The sequence below is a fragment of the Podarcis melisellensis genome, assembly GCF_964234715.1.
Source record: "Podarcis melisellensis genome assembly, chromosome: 1".
NCBI lineage: Eukaryota > Metazoa > Chordata > Lepidosauria > Squamata > Lacertidae > Podarcis > Podarcis melisellensis.
In genome coordinates this window covers 107,631,518-107,659,090 of record NC_138528.1, presented here as the reverse complement: position 1 = coordinate 107,659,090, position 27,573 = coordinate 107,631,518, and the positions used below count along the sequence as shown (strand labels likewise).

Sequence of the window (27,573 nt, the reverse complement as noted above, 5' to 3'; positions counted from 1 at the left end):
GGATTGTAAGGGAGAAGAGAAGACACAAGCAGCATCGGCATGCAAGTAAGTCATGAGAAAAGGAGCCATGTGATTCTGCAATGAGGGGGGAGACAAAAAGATCTCCTTTCCTCTCTGACCTGCTTTAAAAAATTTTTTGAAAATGAATGAACGGGCACAGTATAATTAGCATTTTCACATAGTGCATGTCATCATCACATGGCAGTTTGGAAATCCCTGCTTCCTTAATAGGTCTAAACTTGACTCAGAGATACCCAAACATAACTGAAGTTGCTTGGGATGAGGTTGCCAGTGGCTCTGTGCAAAGGAAAGCAAACTCCCTCCCCAACGGTGGTTGGGTGAGCCTTTCAGTTGCCACTGAATCATTTGGAGTGTCTGGGATTCCCACCCCTGTTGTGCAGCTTAACTCTGGAGTTATTACTCAAAACGAATAGAAGTGGATTGCTTGCGGACTGCGGTGCAAGAGACAGGTCGGGAAATGGTTTCCAGGAGACTGGGAGGCACAAACCACAATGTGACTTGGGTGTTCTTTCGTCTGTGACAACACTCCAGGACAACTTGGCCAGATAATTTTGTCTTCAGGACACACAGTCTAGCTGCTCCCGAGTACAAGTGGATCAAGACGTTCTCTCTTCCCCTTAAATGAGGATTCTGCTCATTTAAATAAGCTGTGTCCTGTACAAATTGGATTTGTTACGTGAATTACATCTCTGAATTTCTGAAGCTTTCTCGTGCTTCAGCCACAACAAACCACCTTCCCCTTCCACCCCACCCCCCAAATCTGGAAGCTCAAAATAACAACAGATAAAAGCATTATACATGCAGGCAAAACGTTATAAAATAGAAAGGATATAATCAGAAAAGCACAATATTTAGGATGGCTGTGTGGGTTGCAGGACTGTGTTTCTCTCCCAGCCTTAGAAATGGAGACAACGTGGGGTGGGGGGAGAATACATAACAAGAAATAAAAATATCGATATTGTGGGCAGCTGGCAGAAATGACTAATGCAGCAAGTGGTAGCTTAGAAACAAAACAGAGGGATCTTTCGGAGCCTGTGGCATTTCACAGAGGGTGACTGTCTGATGCAAAGGTTGCCACAGTTTTCTACCTGAAGAAGTGGAATTTTCCTGTGCTGGGTTTGTGACCCAGAGGCCCTTGCAGCTTTGGAAGCCGTTTTTCAGATTTTTAAATTTTATTTTAAATACATAATGCTTAAAAAATGTCGTTTCAGAAGTTTGTGTTCTTTCTCACACACCTTACAGGCAGCAGATACCAGGTCCAACCCCCCAAATCTCCAGCTAAGAGGATCTCAAGTAGTGTTTGATTAGACAGGCCTCTACCTGAGACCTTGGACAGCCACTAGCCAGTCAGAGTAGACAATACTGGCCTAGACAGACAAAACCCGAGCTTATATAAGGAAGCATTCTGTGATCATAGTCAACATGTGGGAGAATTCAAGAGAGAACTGAGTCACAAAGTGGGGTTTTAAATTAATTTGTGTTTTGACAAGGGTCCATCTTGTCAAATTCGCCTAGTTATGGTTTGCATGACTACACCCACTGAGAGCACATAGAAGGCAGTCTGGGATAGGGACTCAATGGTCTATTCACTGGGCCTCATCCTATCAAGCCCTGGCAAATGTTCTCTGTCCCATAAAGGTAAAGGTAAAGGTACCCCTGCCCGAACGGGCCAGTCTTGCCAGACTCTGGGGTTGTGCGCCCATCTCACTCAAGAGGCCAGGGGCCAGCGCTGTCCGAAGACACTTCCGGGTCACGTGGCCAGCGTGACATCGCTGCTCTGGCGAGCCAGAGCCGCACACGGAAACGCCGTTTACCTTCCCGCTGGTAAGCGGTCCCTATTTATCTACTTGCACCCGGAGGTGCTTTCAAACTGCTAGGTTGGCAGGCGCTGGGACCGAGCAGCGGGAGCGCACCCCGCAGCAGGGATTCGAACCGCCGACCTTTCAATCAGCAAGTCCTAGGCGCTGAGGCTTTAACCCACAGCGCCACCTGCGTCCCCTTCTCTGTCCCATATCAGGAACCAAAACCTAAGAAGGTGCCATTGTCTGGGTGGACATGAAATCCCAGAGAATATACCTGAAGCCCCTGATGTTGTCAGGCTTTTCAGAACATTGCGGATTAAATTTGTAAGTCTTTTCATGTGCATTTCCCATTTTTTCTATTTACACACAATTTACCATCATACAAAGATTTTGTGGATACTTCCCAACCTTTACCTTCCATGGCATTTGAAACAAACCTAGCTTATGCTGCATATCAGTATATAACCCCTCCCTAGTATTCTCATTGTAATTCTGGGGTAGGCAGCCTAAGGCCCGGGGGCCAGATGTGGCCCAATTGCCTTCTCAATCCAGCCCGCGGATGGTCCAGGAATCAGCATGTTTTTACATGAGTAGAATGTGTCCTTTTATTTAAAATGCATCTCTGGGTTATTTGTGGGGCCTGCTTAGTGTTTTTACATGAGTAGAATGTGTGTTTTTATTTAAAATGAATCTCTGGGTTATTTGTGGGGCATAGGAATTCGTTCATTCCCCCCCCCCAAGAAAAAAATATAGTCCACCCCAGCACAAGGTCTGAGGGACGGTGGACCGGCCCCCTGCTGAAAAAGTTTGCTCACCCCTGTTGTAATTCTTTGTTGTGTTTAACTGTTGTTTATAGAATTACTCCACTTGCAGATTGGGTTTAGTATTGTATTTTTTTTTTTAAGTATTCCCCAAAACTATCCCATTCACCCTCATAAGTCATAAGTCATTTTTATTGGGTGCAGACAGGGCTTTTTTTCAGACGGAACTCTCTGGAACTCAGTTCCGGAACCTCTCAGGTGGGCATCATTGCCATTATAAGAGAACAAGGGAGGTGTTCATGGTGATTTCCAGCACCTCTTTTCCTAGAAAAATAGCACTGGATGCAAAGATCCATGGTAAGAATTATATTGGGGAAATGGAACCATCCAAAGTAAAAAGTATACAAAAAGTTATTTTCTGACAGGACCCACCAGAATGGTGTCATAAACCAGCTTTATCAAATTACCAGAAGGCATTCATTGTTGGTATTATTATTATTATTATTATTATTATTACTACACTTTTCAGCTATTTAGTTTCTTCTTTTTCTTCATCTTTCTACTAAAAAGAGATCAGCATACAAAGAGATCAAAATAACTTTAAAGGGTTAGCCTTCTTTTAACCTGAAGGAGAACTGCTAGATTTCATTTTCAGTCAGTCAGTCAGTCAGTGATTTCATTTTGTTCTTTGGTATGAGCTTCATGTGAACAGCCCACCCATGCTTGACTCGGTGCCCCCTCCCCCCACACAAAGCACTGAGTAACTGCAGTACTGTGGACCATTGCGAACCACACAGATCTCAAATTTGAAATTAAAATCTTTATGACAAGACGGAATGCTGTTCTTCAGTTGCAGCGACGAGATCCATCACACCTTGGGGGGATGGTTCACGAAAGCCTTTGGGGTTTTAAAAAAATATTGTTATTTTGCACTGCTTCAAAGCCACCAATTTCATGTGAAGTGATCCCATTTTGACCTCTGCGGTCTATCATAAGCCAGCCATGTATAATAACAGTGGGAAATCTATGCAGTTGCAGTGAGGGAGGGAGGGAGGGGGAAGAGGCATAAGCTGCTGCCAAGGGGAAGGTTTTCCTTAAGGTTCTGAGCCCGTTAGCTGACTGGTCACACACAGTACAGAATACTTCTGAGCGTACAGCTTTGAATGGAACTGATTGGGGGTGTCTGATTATTAGGTTCCTGGGATATATGGACAGCCCATATTTAGCAAGGCAATTGGGGTATTCCCTATCTGGTCAAGAGGCCTTTTCCCTAGGCTTCAGAATTCAATGCAGCCGACCATTCAGGGAGTCCCCATAATCTCCTTTATCGAGTAGAGGGCACAGACTGAGATGGGCTAGAAAAATGGCTGTCTGGCCTGTGCCCTCTCCCCAGCAGAGGAGATTTTTGTACACATTTAGTAATAAATTGACCTTTTGAAATAGGCCACCTCCTCAACTCGTCCATGTTTTTTTACAACTATTGGAAACAAGGGTTTGAGAAGTGCAGGGAGCTTCCACAAATACAAGCTGGAAAAGTGATGGGGGTTGAGTCAATATGGCTTTACCATACTTAATGCCAACAACCCCCTCCCTCATGAGGTCTACGAATCTACGGCCCAATCAAACAACAGACAGTAACAATGTATATTTTAGAGACAGTAAAGGTAAAGGGACACCTGACCATTAGGTCCAGTCATGGCTGACTCTGGGGTTGCGGCGCTCATCTCGCTTTATTGGCCGATGGAGCCGATGTACAGCTTCCGGATCATGTGGCCAGCATGACTAAGCCGCTTCTGGCGATCCAGAGCAGCGCAGGGAAACGCCGTTTACCTTCCTGCCAGAGCGGTACCTATTTATCTACTTGCACTTTGACGTGCTTTCGAACTGCTAGGTTGGCAGGAGCAGGGACCGAGGAACGGGAGCTCACCCCATCATGGGGATTCGAACCGCCGACCTTCCGATCAGCAAGTCCTAGGCTCTGTGGTTTAATCCACAGCGCCACCCGCGTTTAGAGACAGTAGCATGAATATATTTTATACTTATTTCAAAGTCCCCAAAATAACATTGTAGGTGATCAGAGAGATAAAAACAAGAACAAACAAACACAATGAGAGTAAAGAGAGAAGAGTTGATGAAATACATGGACGGACTCAGTGAACCAGAAACAATTAAATTGTTTTTAAGGAATTGCCTCTAAACTCTGCTTTACCTTGTTTGCACACGCCTCTTTGTTAAGAAGGCATTGAACAAAGGAAACAGACCTTTTGTAAGGATAACAAAACACATTTGTTTGCTAACCTCATGGAGGTTCTTTCCATGATTTTTCCTGCATTTGGTGACTCACTAAAAATGACAGATAACTATTGGGTGGGAAATCCGGTCACTTGTTAAAAGGTTCCTGAGAGTTACCTGGTATCTGATGAAAACTGCTATGCCAAAACCAAATGGTACTTTGGGAAGTATAAAATGATCACATGCCTCATGTGATCACATGATCACATGTGAAGAGGCAGCTTCGACCTCAGAATTTCACTGCATTTTCTATTTCAGGTAGTAAACAGGATGGTGTTGTGAACTTTAATTTCACAAATCTGTTGATAACTGTCAGAAACCAGAGGCTGGGCTGGATATCATATGCCCGACAAAATATCAGAGCAGCTCACTGGTGATATTGACTATTCATATGAAAAACAAGGCCAGTCAACATTCACCGTGAAGTAAATCTCTGGTTGCTGCTACCGGTTCTTCATGCCTATATAGGTAGTCTAGGAGCATTCAAAAATAACCAGGACTTTGTGTGTATTCCTTTTTTCACACCTGGCTTTTCAATCCAGTTTTGTTTTGTTTTGCAATCTTATTTATTTAATCTCCAATAATAAGATAGGTACGTATACATATTTGTAACCAAAAAAGAGAGAGATGAAACAATCACTTTAAAAAAAATAACAGAAGAAGGAAAGAAAAAGAGCCCACCCTATGGTGGGGGGAGAGTTGCTGTCGGAACATGTTAAGGCTTTTTCAGTTTTGTTCAGTTTTTCGCGGGTCCAGGATCCAATGTTTCATCATCAGGCTTGGCAGCTACCTATCTATCAAGCATTCCCAATGATAGCAGCGAAAGACTGGACAGGTGGCCAATTTGTCTTTACTTCTCAGTTTTGACCTCAGTTTTGTTCGAACCATTCCGTTCTGATCGTGTTTTGTTGCAAGGAAGACACGAGACTTTCTTCTCCGCGAAGTGCATAGCTATAATATGGGAAGCACTTCCTCAAATGCGGCCCTAGCCACCAAGATAAAAAGGTAAAGGGACCCAAGGCTCTTAATTTGGAGAATTAGGCTACGAATGGCCTCTAGCCATGATGGCTATATGAACTCTACTCTCCGTGGGCATAGCCAGCATTTATTGGGGGGGGCAAGCTTAGTTTTTTTGGGGGGTGGGGACAGGACAGAGTTACCTGCGGTGCAATTGGTTAGTTTTAATATTTTTATTTATTTGCTTGATTTAGAGGGGCAGCTGCCGCCCCTGCGCCCCCCCCCCCATCCCAGCTACGCCCATGATGACCCTGGGAGTCCCTTTCCAACTCAACAATTCTGATATAAAATGGGCGGACTGCCGAGCTGCCCTCCTGGATCTCCGCTGGCCTTCCGACACTCCCCATCCCCCCCCCCCCACTTTTCGGGCTCCCTTCCAACTGGCGCTCCTGCGAGTGGAGATCACGCTGCTCCCTCCGCCCGCGGGAGGCTTGGCCATTCCCAGGCGCGCACGTGCTGCCGCGTCCCGATCCGGAGCCCGGGAGCCGGCGCGCTCTTCTCCCTCGGCGTCCCCAGCAGCCCCTGCCTCGCTCCGTTCATGAGAGCTGCAGGCGGGATCCGGAGAGGGGCCGCCTAGGGAAGCCGGGCAGGGCGAGCCAGCCGCCATGGAAGAGCTCGCCCAGCGCCCCCCGTCGCCCGCCACCAGCCCTGCCCACCCGGTAAGCCGCGCGTCTTCTTGGGAGCCTAGGAAGTTTTCTTAATTTCTCCTCGCCTTTCAACTGGTCCCTAGGGTAGGAAAGCAAACTCCTCCTTTCTCTTTAAAAAACACAACCTCGCTTATTTCAGAATTGGAAGAGTTTATCCAACCCTCTGCTGTGCAAGAATAGCATGGGAATCGAACCCGTGACTTTGGCATGATCAGCGCCGCACTCTAACCATCTGAGCTAGCTATGACTTGTCCGCTCAGTCCACCGGAGCCTGTCTTTGCATGCCAAAAGAGTCTGTAACTCCTCGAGGGTTTGAGACCCATTGGCTACCTTCACCTGGTTTAGCCACCTAGTCAAAGTCCTTTCCTGGGGTGTTAGGGAAGGGGTAGTACCTCTGGTGGGGGACATGTCTGGGGTACCTTTGGCCCCCACCCTGCACTCAAGTCTCACCTGTGGCTCATAGAAATTGTCAGTGTGTGACAGTGGGCATCCTCCACCCCGTAACTAAGATAAAACACAATGTATATTTATATAATGTTACACAGTTATGGCCTGCATAGGGAGAAGGGGTATTGTGATAACAAAATGTTTCTGATAACTGACGATCAGGTGGTGGGTGCCCAGCTCTCCTTAGATTTAAAAGAGCGCCCTTTGCTGTTCAGATATACCACCCTGCGAAGCACATTGGACTTACAGCACAATCCTGTGCGAGTTTACTCAGAAGAAATTAGTTGAACTACCATCTGATGGGGCTAGTAAGTGTGTTTAGGATTGAATCGTTAAAGCAATTAAGGGTTTAAAAGTACCTGCCTTAGGATCTTAGGGTAAAGGGCAGGAAATTTTCAAAAACACTTCAAAACCAATATACTTTCAAAATCTAGTCCTTATTCTGATGCATACAAAATGCCAGCCTGGATAGCTCAGTTGGTTGGAGCTTGGTTCGATCCCTGTATGGGACAGCTGCAAGGTAAAGGACCCCTGGACGGTTAAGTCCAGTCAAAGGCGACTATGGGGTTGCAGCGCTCATCTCACTTTCAGGCTGAGGGAGCTGGCGTTTGTCCACAGAAAGTGTTCCGGGTCATGTGGCCAGCATAACTAAACCGCTACTGGCTCATGGAGGACCGTGGCGAGTGCCAGAGCACAAGGAAATGCCATTTACCTTCCTGCCACAGCAGTACCTATTTATCTACTTGCTCTGGCGTGCTTTCAAACTGCTAGGTTGGCAGTGGGGATTCGAACTGCCGACCTTCCGATCAGCAAGCCCAAGAGGCCCAGTGGTTTAGCATATTGCTGCATTGCAGATGGTTGGATGAGATGCTCCTCAAGGTCCCTTCCAATTCTATGACTGCCAAAATTTTCCATGTCACTTGGTATGTGTTTGTTTTAGGAAGGGAAGCCCTTCCAAAACCAAATCCTTGTATTTTTAGTTTTGTTAAATGATAAAAAAAAAATTGTGGTGTTTGTTTGTTTTTTAAGTGAATATATTTTAGACTGACATCAATTCTACTTTGTTGTAATAGGAGGAAATGGATGAAACAACAACCCTGGTTTGTAAACCAAGAAACAAAGGAGGAACTAGCAACCTCTCATCAGCTGCTTTTAATGTCATCAACTCTATCATAGGATCTGGTATGATAGGTAAATGCATCAGTTTATTATTCATTCCAGTTAATTACTATAAAATTCACTCCAGTTTATTATTTTGTTGGACTTACTATCAATCATTTTTTGGGGAGTTGTAATTTTATTACAGTAGTGCAGATTAATGTCGATCAAGATCAGGGATCCCAATGGGCTGTTTATATATTTAAAATTTGACTTTGTCAATGGCTTGCTTTACATGACACAGTAAGCCATACTACAGCTTCCTGGGACCTTACAAATATGTGGGAGTACAGATAGGAACTCACAGCCACTTCCCTCCAGATTCAGGAGGTGATGGCATTAGCTTCCTGTGGCTTGGGCTTCCTCAGATGTTAAGTAGCCCCTGGGAAGATGGGAGAGGAGCTGGGAGCATCAACAAGTGGCAAGAACTTGGGGAGGGGGGGAGAGAACCTCCAATCTAATTTGTTTGTTTGCATTGTTTTCACAGGCCTGCCCTATTCTCTGAAGCAAGCTGGCTTTCCATTGGGAATACTGTTGTTGTTGGCTGTTGCTTATATCACAGGTATTGCCTAAAAAGTGGCCGTTGTCATTCAGTAGAGAGAGAGGTCCAGGAATTAAGATGGGCAGAATGTGCAAAATGTCTTCATTGATACTAGAAGTCCTAAATTAGGCATTCTTCTCTCCATGTGAGCAACTTTGCTTGGAGAGAGAGCCCCTCTGTGGTGTCCCCAACATGCTCTGCCCCCCCTCACCGTCCACACATTGGGGAAAGGTCTGAAGGGGAAATTTTGGGTGCATGTGGGCTTCCCCTATGGGCTCCATTTCTGCAGAATCCAGCTTTCAGCTCACAGGAACAGATTGTATGCATTAGGTAGCTTTCTATTCTTCATATCTTCCCCAATGTGTTGGCGGCATATGGGTGGGGCAGTCAGGGGACACAACAGTAGGGCAGGGCTTGCCTATAGAGCCCCACTGTCTCTCCATGCAGTGTTACTCAAGTGTCACACTGGGACACGGGTGGCGCTGGTGGTCTAAACCACTGAGCCTCTTGGGCTTGTTGATCAGAAGGTCGGCAGTTCAAACCCACAATGGAGTGAGCTCCCGTTGCTCTGTCCCAGCTCCTGCCAACCTAGCAGTTCGAAAGCACACCAGAGCAAGTAGATAAATAGGTACTGCTCTGGCAGAAAGGTAAACGGCATTTCCGTGCGCTTTGGTTTCTGTCACAGTGTTCCATTGTGCCAGAAGCAGTTTAATCATGCTGGCCACATGACCCGGAAAGCTGTCTGTGGACAAACGCCGGCTACATTAGCCTGAAAGCGAGATAAGCCCCGCAACCCCATAGTCACCTTTGACTGGACTTAAACGTCCAGGGGTCCTTTACCTTTACTCAAGCGCTTAATCTTCTGGGGTGATTTTAAAAAGTAGAGCACTGCTGAACTGGATGTCCTTTCCTATGCGATATTAGGATACCACAAAAGAACACAGGGCTCGGAGATGATCTTCCTAGTGAATGGAACAATGGCTTTCTGGAACAGGAACAAGAGATGACTGCAAGCATTCCCATCCACCTTTCACATAGCCTAGTGCAGAGGACACTAAACCAGGGTTTCCCAAACTGGGGGCCTCTAGCTGTTTTTGGGCTACAACTCCCAACATCCATAGCTAGCAGGACCAGTGGTCAGGGATGATGGGAACTGTAGTTCAAAAGCAGCTGGAGACCCAAGTTTGGGAAACCCCGCTCTAAAGCATAGTTTCCCCTGTGAACTAGGATTGCAATCTGTGGTTTGCAGTTCTGGTTTGTAGTGAGCAGTTAAACCACGGAATCTCTGTTGTAGAGAATCAGTTAAGGACACAATGTAATTCATAGTGTGCAATTAATATTGCATTTTGGGGGGGGGGATCTTTATTCTACCCATTATTACAGAAAATGCCAGTCTATTATACATCAGTTCCATGTGCTTTGCTGACTTATTATATTCCCTTATTAATCCTTGTGAACAAAGTTTAAAACTATATGTGACTCTGTCTAGGTGCAGTGGCAATTTAAAGTCAGGGAGACCCATGTTCAAATCCCTACTCACTGAGCGATCAGGGGCCATTAAATGTCTCTCAGCCTCACCAACCTCACAGAGTTGTTGTGAGGATGAAATGGGGTGGGAGAGAATCGTTTTAAAAATAATTTGTACTAAAGCTTGTACCCTAGCCATGCTAGCAGACCTCAGGGCAGCCCATTTGCTCCTATATCCTGCTTGCTTACATGGGCATGAACTGGGCTGCTAGTTAACAGCACTGGAAGGAGCCTGTGACTCTGGAGATGGATATGGAATGCTAATTGACACCACCCAGTGCAGCCTGCGAGGGCACATGTGGATTGAAAGAATGATCCACTGGCCTGGCAGTAACAGGGATCAAAGGCAGCTCTCCTTGCCTGACCTACAAAATAAATAGGTCAGCTCTCTGGAAATAATTGCAGAAGAGATCTCTAGCAATGCCTCCCCTAATGGACACTGGAGATGTAGTTGTGTTACCAAGACATTTTTCTTTGGTTTCCCGCAGGTTTTGTGTAAGATCTCCTTTCCCCTGTTATTCTGTGTTCCCAGGTATTCTCCATGGTGACTTCTTTCAGTCTGATTTAAAAATAAAAAAATCAAGAGAATAATGCATGAGAAATTGATCCCAAAGAGATAGTTTTTAATAGAATGCTTCTTGTTCTCCTCAACAGATTATTCTATTATCCTGTTGATTAAAGGAGGGAACCTTTCTGGAACCAACAGCTACCAGGCTCTGGTCAATAAAGCATTTGGTTTTGTAGGGTACCTAATTCTCTCAGCTCTCCAGTTCTTATACCCTTTCATTGGTAAGGTCCCCTTGCAGATGCATTAAAGAACAATGCCTTTTTGCAGTCTATAAAAGAAGAAGACTGGAAGCCCCTGTGGTGTAGTGGTTAGGGTGTTGGACTAGGACCTGGGAAACCAGGGTTCAAATCCCCACTTGGCTATGAAGCTCTCACTGAGTGACTTTAGGTCAAGTCACTGTCTCTTAGCCTAACCTAGCTCACAGGGTTGTTGTAGGGATTAAATGAGAAAGGAGAAAACCATGTACACCCCATGTACACCACCGAGAGTTCCTTGGAGAAAAAAGTGGGATGTAAATGAAATACAGAAATTGGTCCAGGCTTATCCTTTAATCTTCCCCTTTGTTTGGCTGGAACCCTGGATGGTGAAAGAAGGGCTCTTAACAGCACCCCCATGCACTGATAATTCGCATGAGAGGGGTTGCGGGGTTACCAGACTTGGGGTCAAGTGGTGAGGCCTCCTTGTGTGTCCCTAGAAACCCCTCATACAGACACAGTGGGGGCAGGTGCGCTTTGGGTCTGATAGGGCAGGTGACAGTAGAGGGGACCTGAGCCAATGGCAGCCAGAGCCAACACATTCTAGTGTTGCTCCCATCCTCCTTTGCTTAGCTGTTCAAGGGCATCATTGAGAAGGAGGAGGAGTAGTAAGGAAGAGGCTGGTTTTAAGGAAGAAGACAGGCAGGCTTCCTGTTTTGAAATGAGCTCCATCAAGTTTGGTGGTTAAATTCGCCTAAAAGTATTGAACATAAAATACATTTCATGTTCGGAGAAGGCATAGTTTTTCACTGACACAGTTTTGTTCCGCATAGTGTATGCTTAGGTTTCGTTTTATCTTTTCAAAGCGTTATTAACGAAGTAGCTTCTTCTTTTAAAGCCATGATTAGTTACAACATTATAGCAGGAGACACTTTGACTAAAGTCTTCCAAAGAATTCCTGGCGGTGAGTCGATCAGTTTTTGTTTCTTCCTGATTAATAAATGTTTTTACTTAACTTGCTAGGAAAGTTGATCAAAATATTTGCCCATGAATTGAATATTGTAAAGGGCTGTGACACTCACCATACGTTATGCATACTTTTTTACTGTATTTTCTTGGTATATCTTGGGGGTTCAGATTTTGGTACAGTGGTACCTCGGTTTACGAACTTAATCCATTCCAGAAGTCCATTCTTAAACCAAAACCTTTCTTAAACCAAGGCGCACTTTCCCTAATGAGGCCTCCCGCCACCAGTGCCCTTCCACCATTCGAATTCTGTTCTTAGACTGAGGTAAAGTTCGCAAACCGTGATACTATTTCTGGTTTTGCGCAGTGTGTATACCGAATTGTTCATAAACAGGACTGTTCTTAAACCAAGGTACCACTGTATCTGATATATAACCTGACCCCTTCTAAGAATTTCAGGTTTCATTTTCAAAAGGCATGTTTCTAGCCCTTATGAATGCAGGGATATGTTGTCTCCAGCAGTATCCACTGTATTGGGGTGGAGCTTTGGAGTCCTGCATAACTACACATACTTTGGGAGCATTGAATTAAATAGGACTTCCCTCTGGGTAGATATGCCTAGCATTTATGGTGTTCTTCATAGTCTGCAATCACTTTCTCCAATCATATATGACTGCAGTCTGTTGCTTGTCATCCACCACATATGGCGCCTGCAACCACACTGTTATTTGCACAAAATCTAAATTTTAACATTCAGTTAGCAATAAAAGCATGGCAGTAGAGATCATTTCTATGAAGCAAACATGCATACATTTATTTGCATTATTTAATATGGAGTACACCATTATACTGGGTATAAATAATTGCTATAAGTTTATTGGCTTAAGTTTTTTGAAAAAAGACTTGTGCTTGTAAACTTTGTGCTTTATAATCCCTCCTTTGTATATTAATATTAATAATTGGGGAAATGCTGAAGCATTCTGTACATTATGTATTGGTGTAATCCTATAATGTTTTCTTAAAAGTAATCCTCACTGAGTTCAATGAGGTCTACTCCAATGACACGGGATTGCAGACTGAGTTTTTGTAATATAACTCCTTAGCATAAATGTTGTTGGCAAGTATTTTGAGGTGCTTTGTCCTAAATACTGTTGGTGCTATATAAATATTCCAAAAATCGCACATTTTTTGTTCCCCTCCTACCTGTCCTCATTTCATGAACAGATTTTTAGACATTCAACACATTAAAAAATCATGTACACTTCACATTTAATGAGCAACCTAACATCCATTTCTTACAGAAATATGCATCTTAACATTTCTCTCTCTCTTTTTTTAAGCAGTCGATCAAGACAATTTGCTCATTGGTCGCCATGTCATCATTCTCTGTGTCACCATCTTCTTCACCCTCCCTCTTTCCCTCTTTCGAAATATATCAAAATTGGGGAAGGTAAATCATTACTGTATAGAAATTAACTTATCCATTAGCGTCAGATCAAACTTCTTCAACCTAGTGCTCTCTGAGGTGTTTTGGGCCACGTCAGACCTGACCAGCATGGTCAGTTGCCAGGGACGATGGGAATTGTAGTCAAAAGCGTCTGAGGAACCAAGTTGGGGAGGTTGACCTTGGTTGATAACTGGGGTAAGAGTTTTAACACATGGGAGGAGAAAAAGATCGAACAGACACATTATGTCAGGCATAGGCAAACTCGGTCCTCCAGATTTTTCGGGACTACAACTCCCATCATCCCTGATGACTGGTCCTGATAGCTAGGGATGATGGGAGTTGTAGTCCCAAAACATCTGGAGGGCTGAGTTTGCCTATGCCTGCATTGTGTGTTTTGAGGGTTATCAAAATGTGTCACATGGTATGACATTGCAGCATGGAAAGTATCCTCTGTGTGATAAATGTGATAGCCATAGGTAGATGAACATGGCTTAAAGGTACATCATGCAGCCACCTTATTGAAGCTAAGCTGGTCCTAATATGGATGGAAGACTGGAATCCAAATACTTTCTGTTCTGCCTTTCCCCCTCTTTTGTATATACAGGTCTTTTAATTATACTGGCCTGTCACCCATGGAAATGTCCGTTCTCTCTTCTTTGACAAACGATATTATGCTTTTGGAAATTCTAAAATGTTTGACCACTAATGGGCATAATCGGCTAATGCTTTTATTGTTATTCACAGGTATCATTGGTTTCTCTGATTTTAACCGTCCTCATCCTGGTGTTTGGGATTATAAGGGCAATCACATTTAGTGCACAGGTGTAAGTAATCTTGTCATTTCTCGTTCTCCATAATCTCTCTGGGAGAAATAAAGGTCACGGTTAGAGGCAGTTGGTGCTTTGTAAGAGAGCTGGATCCAGCTTGAGGGAGAGCTGAGTTTGCATATTTTGTTTTAAGATACAAAAGAAGGCCTCTTGTGGCAGTAAACCCAAATTGCAGGAAAGTTGCAGCACGGCAACATCACTTTGAATTACGCTTGGTGATTTGGTGAATCACGGTAGTGATGGAAAGGGCCTTTTCTGATTTTTTTCGGCCCACACAGCTGCCATCTTGATTGGTGTTCACAATAAAAATGGCTGGGGGGAAATCCAAACCCACTGAAACAATACAGAAAGAGAAGATGACAGGGAAAATAATGCTGCCTAGTCATAGGATATTTCATTGGTGCTCTCCAGAAAATATCGCTTGACAATGAGACAAAGAATCTATTCAGATGTAATGCAGATGCTCCATCAAGCGATGGTTTGTTGGTGGTAAATGAGCAGTGAGTTCAGGTAGTGCTGACACTATGACAAAGAAATGAGCTTGAGTGCCCCCACCTCCACTTGTGCTACAGACTTAAGAGGGTGACTTCTTGGCTCCTTAATCAGTTTCCCATGATGCCTGAACTGAAACCAGTAGTGTAGACATAGGGAACTGCATCTCAAGTACATTTTTCTTTTTCAGAGCTAGCACACCAGGATAATTGACAAACTGACCTTGCTTTGGCACTTTTATCTAGCTCCAAGGGCCTTCTGGTGGTTCCCTCACTGCGAGAAGTGAGGGTACAGGGAACCAGGCAGAGGGCCTTCTCAGTAGCGGCGCCCACCCTGTGGAACGCCCTCCCACCAGATGTCAAGGAAATAAACAACTACCTGACTTTTAGAAGACATCTGAAGGCAGCCCTGTTTAGGGAAGTTTTTATTGTTTAATGTGTTATTATGCTTTTATATATGCTGGAAGCTGCCCTGAGTGGCTGGGGCAAATAATACAATTATTATTGTTGTTATTATAAGGAAATAAGGAGGCTTCCAAGTTTGTTTGTGACTGATTAGTGACTAAGGGATGAGGGAAATAGCCATGCAGAGGCTGGGTATTACTCACCTTTTCTTTAATAGAGTGCCTACTTTACACTAGCCGTTTAAATAGTAACCCGGTAAGATTGTTCTTATTCCTAACTAAAAGCTGAAAGTTGTGTTTCAGAGGGCTGAAGGTCAAAGCTCAGTATAGTTTGCAAGTTGAACCTTACAAACCTGCTGAGTTCACTGGAGCTTATTCCCAGGAAACTAGGACTGCAGTCATATTGAGCCTAATAAACTGGGCATTAGCAGTTTCCAACTGTTGCTTGCATTTTTGGGCTCTAGTTGGGAATATGGCTATGGGAGCAGCCATGATGAACTTTTTCCACTTAAGAAGCTGTCTAATAGTAAATCAGCTCAGTATTGTCTACCTTGCCTGGCAGCGTCTCTCTATGATTCTGTGTCTCTATGGGTCTCTCTCAAGCCTACCTGGGTGTTATGTACTGAGTTGAATAGGATCCAAACTGCAGCAGTCTGATTGGTCCTAGAATAATAGGATCCAAAAGGCAGCAGTCTGATTGGTCCTAGAACAATGCAGCAGTATGATTGGTTGGCAGGAACCAACCAATCATGCTCCAGAGAGAAGTGAATCCACAACCTGATTGGCTTACAGTAGAATTCCGGAATTAACCAATCATGTGCAGCCCATTGTGTAAATAATGTATATAAAGCAGATACTTTGAGGGGACTTGCATTCATTCCTCCTCACCACTATGAGCTGAATAAAGAGCATGAAATCACTTTGCGACTCTGAGTATATTTCACTGAAGATATCAGGGATTTAACCTGGAGCTTTTTGCAGGCAAAGCAGATGATTTTCCACTGACCGATGGTCTTTCCGAAATTTAAAATTTCAAAATTGCCATTGCATCACGTAATGGAAAAGTTAAAATTGCATGTGTTATTTATGAAATGGGGTGGGGTAGGAGGAAATGCCTCCTTTTGTTTCCATTATATTTAAACTTTTTTTCAGTGTTCTGTAGTTTCCTGACAGAAGAATTTCTTTTCTCACACCAGCCATGACCAGCAAAGGGGGTGAGGGGCAAATGTCTTATGTTTGGGTCCCTGTGGTTACTTGAAAGAACGGCATTTTTCACATACTTAAGGTGCTTTTCTTTCACATCAATTAGTCACAGAAGAGTTAAGACCTTTATTAGGGCATATTAAAATGGAGGGGTTGAACTTTCAAAATTTCCAGAACTCTTCTTACAACTGGATGCTTCACCGTAAAACATGGAAGGAGAGAAAGGATTCCAAACACCTTTGAAAAGCTGACCCTTTGTAATATTTTTATTAGGTCCTAATAACTTTTGAGTTATTTTTTCTCATGGACATAACAGCTGCCTAGGAGAGTGTCTTTGTGTGATAGTTAATAAGGTAGTCAGCCTTAATTCCTGCTTCAGAAAAGCAGTTATGCGGATGCTTAATTCTGGCGATATTTCAGCACTTTGCTTCTATTTCCTCTTGAAAGACAATGGAAATGTACACATGTATAAGGATTGCCTTAGGAACATTGTCGGGAACAAAGAATGCATCCTGTCTGGCCTGGAAACGTATATGGGTGGGAATATTGCAAATTACACACACACACACACACACACACACACACACACATACCACAAATAAGCAAAGAAACACATTTCAATACCTTGCTATTGTGTTGCTTTGAGGCAGTAAAGAGGGCCATAAATGCCACTCACATTTATTTTCAAAGCTGGAGTAATCTGCAGCATAACTGCTAATTAATAAATGGTGGGTTATTTATAAAAGAAAAAGTGGTGGCTAAGGAGCTCTGCAGGTTCTGATTGATACCTGAGAAGAGTATTGGATATCAAAAGAAACTCTTTCTGGAGTAGGGGGAGCTTCATAGAACTGGCAAGAGTAAAAAACCTGAAGTTGCATCTTCCAAGGTAAATGGTGCTTGGAAAAGCTAATTTGTCTGCGGCAGAGATTAAGCCTGACAGCTGGGCGCTGTCCTTTGGCCTGGCAGCTGTGTCCTGCTGCTGCTGTGCAGTTCACTGAAAGTGCAGCGGCTGAGACGGCAGGTGGCAGCAGCCTCCCCTGTCAAGAGAGATGAGGACTGAAGCCCCTGACTATTGAAGGTGGGCGTTCTGCTCTCTGGCAATGTTTTTATCTCATTTTGTTGCACTCCTGTTTGAAGGCAACTGTATACAGTCGTACCTCAGATGTTGAAGAGAATCCGTTCCGGAAGTCCGTTCGACTTCCGAAACATTCGATTTCCAAAGCACGGCTTCTGATTGGCTACAGGAAGCTCCTGCAGCCAATCGGAAACCACAGAAGCCCTGTCGGACGTTCGAAAACCAGAACACTCAACTTCTGGTTTTCGATCGTTCGGGACCCGGAACATTCGACTCCCAAGGCGTTTGGGAACCAAGGTACGACTGTACTTGCAGAATTATATTTGAAGACGCTGTATATTTTGGGAAGTAAGGGAATAATGGAAAGGTGGCATTCTCTAACCCCCTGCTGGCAAGGAGCGGGATTACTTGAGGGGAGGGATCTTTTGGCCCAGTCAAATTTTTAAAAGTCAGTGCCAGCTCCCTCTTCTCGAGCTTCATCTGGACTGCTTCCAAATTCAAAGTGGTTTAAGTTCAGAAATGCACAAATGGCATGCTGTGCAAATATTTGTTTGCTGTATTGCAGTTCACAGTCCCAAGCAAAGAGCTGTTTGCTTTGGAACTTGAATTGCTTCTCCCGTGCATGGGCTTCGGTCTGTAACATCATGTAAGGGTATAGAGCTGGCATGGTGTAGTGCCTAGAGTGTTGGACTAGGACCTGGGAGACCAGGGTTCAAATCTCCACTCAGCCATGAAGCTTGTTGAGTGACCTTGGGCTGGTCAATCACTCTTAGCTTAACCTACCTCACAGGGTTGTTGTGACGATAAAAATGGGAGGAGGAGAACCCTGGTCTCCTTGGAGGAGGAGGAGGAGGAGGAGGAGAAGAAGAAGAAGAAGAAGGAGGAGGAGGAGGAGTTTGGATTTGATATCCCGCTTTATCACTACCGGAAGGTGTCTCAAAGCGGCTAACATTCTCCTTTCCCTTCCTCCCCCACAACAAACACTCTGTGAGGTGAGTGGGGCTGAGAGACTTCAGAGAAGTGTGACTAGCCCAAGGTCACCCAGCAGCTGCATGTGGAGGAGCGGAGACACAAACCCTGTTCACCAGATTACAAGTCTACCACTCTTAACCACTACACCACAAATGAAATAAATATAGAAAAGTATATAATGATGCATGGAAGGGCTTTTCCCAGGCAGCAATCGTACGCAGATTTACTCAGAAGGAAGCCTGTGGTCGGTTCAAATAAGTGTGTTTAGGATTTCAGCCTGAGAGAGCCAGAGACTACAAATCCAGTTGAGCCTCTCCTATCTCACTGCACCCTTTGCCGCTGTCATTTTCTCTCTTAGTTAGAACATACTGTAGTTTGTCAGCGTTGATTTGCAGCACTGAAGGTATGAGACCCTAGGCTATTGTGCCCCCGTTGCCCTCCTTAAGGGGCCCGAGGCAGGTTAAACCGAGCAGAGGCAAGTCCAGAAAGCTGCAGGTAGACTGAGATGTGAAAGTTTTGCTGTTGCTAGCTATAGTTCGGATTAACAAGAAAACAGCTGGATGGCTGCAAGGTGGCGGAAGGGGGGGGAGCCTTTTTACTTTCCGTTTCGTAAAAAAATCTCTTCAGTGTTTGTGCTTCAATTGACATGAGATTCCTGTGTTGCAAGGGTGTTGGACTAGTTGACCCTCAGGGTCCCTTCCCATGCTACAGTTCTGTGGTTCTGTGACTGCCCTGGCAGTTTGTTTAGAGCAAGAGTGGCTAGCATGTTGCTGGGGGGAAAGCCCCCGTTACCCCTGACTAAGCTAGCTGGGGCTGATGGGAGTTGGAGTCAGTCCAACAGTTGCTCAGCCACAGGTTCCCTACTCCTGACTTTCAGATTTTTCTTTTAAGAGTTATTCCTGTGGAAGTGGCAACCTCTCAAATGCTGCTTTCTTTTCCAGAACCCAAACAGAAAATCCGTGGGTTTTTGCGAAGCCCAATGCAGCCCAAGCCATCGGGGTGATGTCATTTGGTATGTGCCATGTTTGGCGGCATTTCTTTAATATCTGCAGCGCATGTAGCATCCTCAGGTTCCCTTTGCATTAGTGAGATTCTTACTCTTCCAGATTTGTTTTCATTTTTCTTGTGAACATTTTAATTTAAGTATTGATGGATTTGTGGGAAATGTCGGGCATTAACTTGTGGCCTTCTAGATGTTGTTGGACTCCATTTCCCATCATCCTCAGCCAACACAGCTGATGGCCAGGGATGATGGGAACCATATTCCAACAACATCTGGAGTACTGCCCTTTTGCTGTCCCTTGGAGCTACCCACCTGATCACCACCTTTGCTGGAATAATCCGGGTCTGGTTTTGTAACGTACAAAGATAACCTTCGACCAGATTTGTCCTTTGTCTTTGTGTTAGGGCAAAACGGCTCTGAATTATTGCACCCTTTCTTCCACTGATCAGACCAACTTTGAAGGTTCTTACCATTTTCTTCTTTCCCTTTGTGCTTCTCTTCTAACGAGATTCCCTAAAGCGCTTGTTAAATTTGTTTCTTCTAACTGTCCAATAGGGCTGGGCGATAATCTTGTTTTCAGCTTTGTGATACATCACCAGTTAAACATTGCAATATACTGATAAATCACAATGCCTGAAATAAGGATGGAGCTATGTAGAAGCATTGGCTGGCTTCATGGTTTTTCCCACATGGTGATTTTGGTATAGCCTGTGCGCACATAATACATAATGATTTGCAGTATATTGCCAGGTCAAAAATTATGGAACTGATACCACGATATGGATTTCAAACCGGTTTTGGAAGCTGTATCAATAGATCACCCAGCCCTACTGTGCAACATTTCTGTAGTGGGAGCATTGAGGGAAGAAAAATGCCACGTCCTACAGACATTTCCTTCTGTACAGATTTTGGGAGTTAGGGAATCCCTTAGAGAGTGTTCAGGAAGACGTTCTTGCTCCCAGAGGTCGCCACAGCAGCACCTCTACTTTATTCCACTGTAGAACAAGTGGAGCAGGGGGTACTAATGCCATCATTGGACCCACCCAAAGTCAAGCACTTTAAGGATCAAAAGTAGGCATTATAGTAAACACATGGCTGCTGCTAGCTATTTGGTTCCCACTTCCAGTGACATCTCATGGAACTTACCCATGTCCTGATGTCGCAACACAACGTGTTTTCCCTACCTTCCGCCGACAGCAGCCAATCCTGTGGTGTGGAAGCTGTGACACACAGAATGTTGTGACGTCAGGACATGGGAAAGTTCTGCAAGGCAGGCTAAAGAAGTGTTCAGTAGCAGCCAAGCATTGCACATATATCCGGTTTGCCCTTAATTCTCACCAATTTCAATGGGGGAGCAAGAAACATGTACACAATTCTTCCATTGTGCTTTACTTTGGCTCAAGCCCATTGTTTTCAATAGCCTGCCTTTCTTCTTTTTCAGTACATTTGTCCCAAATCTAGTTGACTCAGTAATATATACTGTATATTGCACATGATTGCTTTAAAAATAAAAATACTGTTGTGCTTCTTCCAGCATTCATTTGCCACCACAATAGTTTCTTAATTTACGGCTCCCTGAAAGAACCCACACTCAGCAACTGGGCACATGTCACGCATGTGTCCGTCTCGTTTGCTGTGTTTGTCAGCTTGTTGTTCGCTACGTGCGGGTATGTGACCTTTAGAGAATACACAGAAGGTAAGTTATTCCATTCCGGGTTATGGTTATTGTTTACCTTGGCTTTCTGACAGTTCTCACCCACATTAAGCTTTTCTCCTAGATTCCCTCACCCAAGACTGTGGGTATTCTGTGTAGGATTTACTACTGGTACACAATTCAGCATCTGCAAAACCTCCTTCAAAAACAAACCCCCAAAAAAGTTTCTAGGGGACCTATTTTCAGAACAAAATCCCCACATGAGCAGCTCCCAGGGGCCACATGGATGGGTGGGACCAGAGGCAAAATTGCATGGAAAAACCCATGTAAGCTTTACCTCTGTACAGTAGCCCAGTTTTGGCACAGACTCGCACACTTCTCTCTCTCCATCCCAGCAGCCAAGAGTTCAAGGGCACATTCTAGCCAGGCAAATGCACTCAAGGAGGACCTGAAGTAGGACTGTTGAGGGATGCGACTGAAGACTGGATGTGGCCATATTTGACCCCTGGGCACAAGGTTCCCCACTCCAGCCTTATGGCTTCTTATATATCCACACCTCAGACTTATATACTGAAGATTCTCCAAAGATAATGCTGAATTTGAAGTAGTGTATATTGCTCTAAAGAGCAAGTATAATGCTAATGATTATGAACTGGTGCTGAAGTTGTCCCTTCACATATGGAAGGTGTATTCCACTCACAGAAAGGCCAATTCCATTCCACAGAAAGGCAAACCAGGTGGAAGCCCCAGGATACTCTTCTCCTTGAGAAACCTCTTGAACAAACAGAAACATGATATTGCCAGGCTGCAGGAGCATGAGGAATTCTGTAAAACAATGTTCTTTGGCGCCATGCCAATGCAGGAATCTTTTGCCCAACATAAGGCTTGAACCCACAACCCTGAGAGGCCCGTATTCTACCAGCCAAGCCAATCCAGCTTGTACCAGATGAAGAGTAGAACAGAAATGAGGAACCTGTGGGCCTCCCATGATGTTGCTGGACTACAACTCCAGTCATCCCTGACCATTGGCTATCCTGGCTAGGGCTGATGGGAGTTGGACACACCTGGAAGGTTACAGGATGATGCCTGCTCCTGGAGTAGAAGATCACACAGAACCAGTTCTTCTCAATCTATTTACTTCCATGTCTGCAGAGAACCTTGTATGGGGGAATCTGCCTCTTGGAAGACTTGCACATGAGATGGGGGAGAGGTGGATTTGGGCATAGAGCTAACATAATTCGTAAGAGCCCTGCTGGATCAGACCAAACGCCCATGAGCCCAGCATCCTGTTTTCCACCATAGCCAGGCAGGTGCCTCTTGGGAAGCCTTCAAGCAGGACATGTGGACAATGTCTACAGTTCTTCACTTGTGCCACACCCAGGCCCTTTGCTATAGCCGCCACATACAATCTATTATAGTTCTGTGCACAGAGTGCGAAAACCCCTAAGGTAACATTCCAAAGTTCCCATAAGCACTCCTATACATAGTAAATGCTTCAGAGGTTGTTGGATATTTGAAGCCTTCCAGCTTTGATCCTGCGGCATGGGAAGTGTGTGCGCCCTGATTCCTTGCCCTGCTCTTCCTTAAGTGATTGTTCTTGTCACAAGAATAACAGCTACAGAGGAAATCTGTCTGCTTCGACCATGCGTTTTTATTCATCTTGAAAGCACCTTGCACCCTGACCCCAATTCAGATGCCAGGAATACTCCTACAGTAAAAGCAACCTTGGTGTGCAAAGGATGCTGAGCGCAAGCTCAGCTGCACGATTTAGTTTTTGGAAATGATTCACACACACACACACACACAACCACAATAGCAGAAAATACGCAATGCCCCTCACATGCACAGCTAAGAACGAGTTCTGTAGAGTGATCACAGCAGAAATGGTCTGTGCTGCTAGGGCCATACACCGAAGGCATATGTTTCAAAAATAGAAGTTCACTGTGTCTCGTGGCAAACCGCTATTGAACCAGAGGGGATTTCCCAAACACATTATGATTTGATAAGGAGAGAGAGAGAGAGAGAGAGAGAGAGAGAGAGAGAGAGAGAGAGAGAAAGAAAAAAAGAAAGAAAGAAAGAAAGAAAGAAAGAAAGAAAGAAAGAAAGAAAGAAAGAAAGAAAGAAAGAAAGAAAGAAAGAAAGAGTGTGCCTAGAGATGCTCTTTGGAATCCAGCCAGTATTTGTGGGTGTCTAGGTTTGTTCTTTGGATCTATCGGAATTTAACTGAGAACAAATTTAAAAGTTCTCATGAATGCTTGGGTCTGTATTCACAATTTCTGTTTTCTCCTTCACATTACAAAGTTAATTTCATTGTCTGCCACTTCTTCAGGAGACATATTTGAGAACTATTGCCGAGATGATGACCTTGCTACGTTTGGGAGGTTTTGCTATGGAATCACTGTCATCTTAACGTTTCCAATAGAATGCTTTGTTACCAGAGAGGTGAGTGTTAATCGCACCTGTGTCTTAGATTGCAGAGAGTCACTGTTAATTTCTGAAGCCCCCAATGCAGTGAGCTGTGATAAGTGCCCAAGGATGAAGTTTTAGGTCACAGTTCCATCAAATTAATGTTTTCTACACTGCTGCTACGGAAATTACAATTATGTTGGGTTGCTATAATAAGAAATCAGATGCGATGAATCCTCTTGCAGAATTCATTTCAATCCACTTATTGACATCCTTGGCTGAAACAGACAATAGGACATATTCGACAGAAACCTAATCAGACTGAATATTCCTCAGTTTAAGCAATGGCTGCAATGCAAGCAGACTCAGTGACACCACCCAATCTTCTTGGGTAACTGCTGGGGGCCACTTCTTTCGGTGATGCATTCATTCATTCTGGGTGACTGCAGGGTTGGCCGCCATCTTAGTTTTCCCAAAACGTAATGCCCTGGAATTTCCATTGCTTCATGGCATTGTGCGCAGAGGGTGGTTGCTCAAAAATGATGGTAGCCATATTATTAAGTTAACAGCATCACATATACTAGTGACTGAAAATGGGAAGCAACAAGTGCTGTCTGGCTCAGTGGAGAAGGTATAGCATATGTAACTAAGGATTCCGATGTATTACTATTATGTACAAAATCACTTATTGTAGGATATGTTAGGATGGAACTAAATCCAACAAACTTTCTCTGAAATGTTTGCATCCTTTTTATAAAATGTTGGAATAAGCATACGCTCATGGAAATGTAAGATTTATTTGATTATTGATTTAGTAAATTTGTATACCACCCTGTACCCATAGATCTCGGAGAGGTTCAGAACGTAGATTAATTGACAGACAAAGATAATGTTTGTTTTCTTTTTGGAAGTACATGACCTCAGTTTGGTCCTCATGTATACTGGATCCTTAACCCTCTGCCTAGGTTTGTTTTTATTTTTTTAAAAAATGAAAATGAAACAAAAAACAGTCCATAATCTAAATATTGATCTATTTTTCCAGCTGCACAAAAAAAATCATACTTGGCCAATTTAAAAGCAGCTATGTATTACTCTGGAAACGCTTTAAAAAATAAATAATTGTGTGAACCTGGGTGCTTTGGGGGCAAGGGCCTTTCATTGAAGTCTGATGTTCAGTTGTAATCCATTCCTTTGGCTCGTGCATAACCCTAGGATGAGAAAATTAAAATATGCCACATCATAACAGTACTTAGAACTGTGTTTCTGTTTCAGGTCCTCGCAAACGTGTTCTTCGATGGAAACCTTACAACCATTTGCCACGTTGCTCTGACAGTCATCGTCATTGCTTTAGCGACAAGTGTATCATTAGTGTATGATTGCCTGGGAATAGTTTTAGAGCTAAATGTAAGTGCACAGGGATTTTACAACTACTAAATTTTTGTTTTATTTTGGCTTAATGAAGTAGACTGTTTCCTCAAATTGTTATTGTGTTAATAGGATATGCTTAAGGAAGAAATTTGGTGCTGTGCTTCTTTGTGGCAAGATGATGAACTTTTTGTCTGAAGCTACAGAAATAAGTTTTTTCCCCCTGGGGAAAAATGAAGGGGCATTCTAAAGCCCCTGTTCAAGCAAAATTATTACGTCACTTCCTCCATTCTGAGGAGTCTTGCAGATGCCTGTTTTTGTTTTGTTTGAGTAACTGACAACCGCTAAGTCTTGCCCAGAGTAAGTCTTGCCCACTGAAATCAATGAACAAGTTCTTTAAGTTCACTGGTTCCTCGTTGTGATTTCCACCCCATTCCTTCTAAACTCTCTGCATAGAATTAATTTCAGGAGCGTGCCTCTGCAACACACCACAAATGCATATTTGGTGTTTTACTTCCTGCTTGCAGGGGGTGCTCAGTGCTACTCCACTGGTCTTCATCCTGCCTGCCGCCTGCTACCTGAGGTTCTCCGAGGAGCGATGGACCCATTCCGACAACCTTCTCTCTGCCCTGATCCTTACCATTGGGGTGCTGGTGATGATAGTTGGCTTCGTTATGACTGTCCTGCATCCCCAGGATTGTAGCCATGGGCAAGAAATGCCATACTGCTTCCTTGGAAATGGCTCACTCTACAACCAAACAGTCCTGTCTTCTCCGCAAACTCACCAACCCTAGGAGACAGTGCCTTCCAGACAAGAGCAGTGCAAATATAAACTTTTTTTAAAAAAGTGTTTTTGTGAAGTCCATTGTGTGTTTCAGGTTTTTAAACGTACTCTTTTCCCCCCTCCAAGATATAATAAAAGTTAAACACTGAGCTGCAAGCGTTATCGGTTTTTGCAGCTGTGAACTCTCCCTAAATTGCAAAAATGCAATATTTTCTCCAGTATGTGCAGTATGTAAGCAGATACTCCATTTCTTTGGATCCAGCTGCTGTATTATTGGACAGCCTAAACTGAGAGCTGAGAAGGAGAGAAACAGTTTTTGTTGTTTACTAGCACCTTCACATTTCCAATAGCATCACAATGGTGGTGTAAAATTCACCCCAGATTAACGGTTGATTGAGTAAAGTATGGGAAATTGAGGAGATCTCTTAGCAAATCAAAGGAACTTTCAATCCTTCATACTCAGATGTCTTTGGGGGGGTTCCCATCTTTAATTTAATTGATTCTACTAAAATTCTCCAAAAGATATTGAGACCTTTCATTTTTATGTTATAAAACAAGTCATTATTGTATTATGCCCAGGAGGCTAACAAGTAAATCGCAGTGCAATACCATAAATACACTTACAGTATTTAGGACTCAATGGGAGTTCTGAGGAGAAGTAGATAGGATTGCACAGTAAAAGTATTTATCTGTAATTCACTTTTTATCCTCACAAATTTGGGACACTGAGCCTTGTTTTTATTGAAATCATTTCTCATTGTATAGATTTAGTTTGAAGCACAATCCTCCCTGAACCCCACCTCACCCCCGCCAAAAACCCCTCAATTACCATAGATGGTAATGTGGAGCCTTTCAGACGTTGTGGACTTCAGTTCCCATCAGTCCCAGCAAGCGTAGCCAGTGGCCAGGAATTATGGGAGTTTTAGTCCAGCAATGTCAGGAAGGCACCAGATTGGGTATCCCTACTGTATCATGTGAGAGTCAAAACTTAAAACTAAAAGCCTATTGCCTGTCTCCAGCATATGTTGACTTCAAAGTAAGCCCCATTTATTTCAAAGCAAGTGATATCAAAGCAAGTATGCAGAGGGTAGCAGTTCTTCTATGATTTGTTTTTCTCTTCAGAATGCCAAAGAGGACGGGGGGGGGGGAGTAAATGTGGCAGGAGGGGATCTAAAATGCAGGATATAGCCTAAAGTAATATATTCAGGTTCATTTAATACAGAAGCAAAAGCTGGCAGTGAAACACAAAGAAAACCGAAACACAGGAAATTTTGTCTGAAACACTGTAAATGTTTCTAATCAGCCTCCAAACTCAAGCCAAATGTTAACTATTTATGGGAACAGCTTCCATCTCATAAATTGGAATCAGGCACTGACTCTGGCAGCGTTTAGCGAATGTCTAAAGCAAAGAGTTTTGACGGAGTGGGGGCTTCTCCCTCCTTTTTTGCCTATTGGAACTGTACTGCAAAAATATATATATAATAATTAGATTAGTTTGTGGAGCACTTTCCCATTTATGACATGTGGTTACCTCCATCACGCTGACAAGGCAATTCAATAATAATAATAAAAACCCTGCAAGGCAGCTTCCTTATACCACAAAGATCTGTTGAGGGAATTTAGAACACATTTCTGTTGCATTTTAATAGGATTTAACTGGTGGAAACAGAGTAGAGAAGCCAAGATGAAATGGCAAGAGCTGTCCTTGGAGAACCATCGGCAAATGAGCTGGAGACTGTTGACGGTCCATGGAATACGAATTGCAAACCCCTCAGGAAGAAGCATTTTGCCAAGTTACGAACAACTACGCTTCCCATTACAAACACATTCTCTTTATTCGCATTTTGGAAAAGTCACATTCGATTTAATATGTTAACGGAGAAGGCATGCTTCCCTATACAGTGGTACCTCTGGTTAAGTACTTAATTTGTTCCGGAGGTCCGTTCTTAACCTGAAACTGTACTTAACCTGAAGCACCACTTTAGCTAATGGGGCCTCCTG

At 43.8% G+C, this 27,573-nt stretch overlaps 1 protein-coding gene across 7 annotated transcripts; it reads left to right on the top strand.

Annotated features, from left to right (window-relative positions):
* Positions 1–24: 24 nt before the first annotated feature.
* On the top strand, positions 25–25,728 carry SLC38A11 (solute carrier family 38 member 11). Of its 7 annotated transcripts, none has more exons than XM_081923538.1 (12): positions 25–45; positions 8,061–8,178; positions 8,633–8,707; positions 10,868–11,002; positions 11,874–11,939; positions 13,282–13,391; positions 14,133–14,212; positions 19,302–19,372; positions 20,898–21,059; positions 23,347–23,459; positions 24,696–24,827; positions 25,316–25,728. In XM_081923538.1, the coding sequence occupies exons 1-12, from the start codon at positions 40–42 to the stop codon at positions 25,580–25,582; spliced, it is 1,335 nt and encodes a 444-aa protein (XP_081779664.1). In that variant the 5' UTR covers positions 25–39; the 3' UTR covers positions 25,583–25,728. The 7 variants fall into 7 exon arrangements, with proteins under 7 accessions (XP_081779664.1, XP_081779665.1, XP_081779663.1 ...); XM_081923539.1 differs by lacking the exon at positions 25–45 and adding an exon at positions 2,027–2,147; XM_081923537.1 differs by lacking the exon at positions 25–45 and adding an exon at positions 2,912–2,941.
* The last annotated feature ends 1,845 nt before the right edge of the window (positions 25,729–27,573 follow it).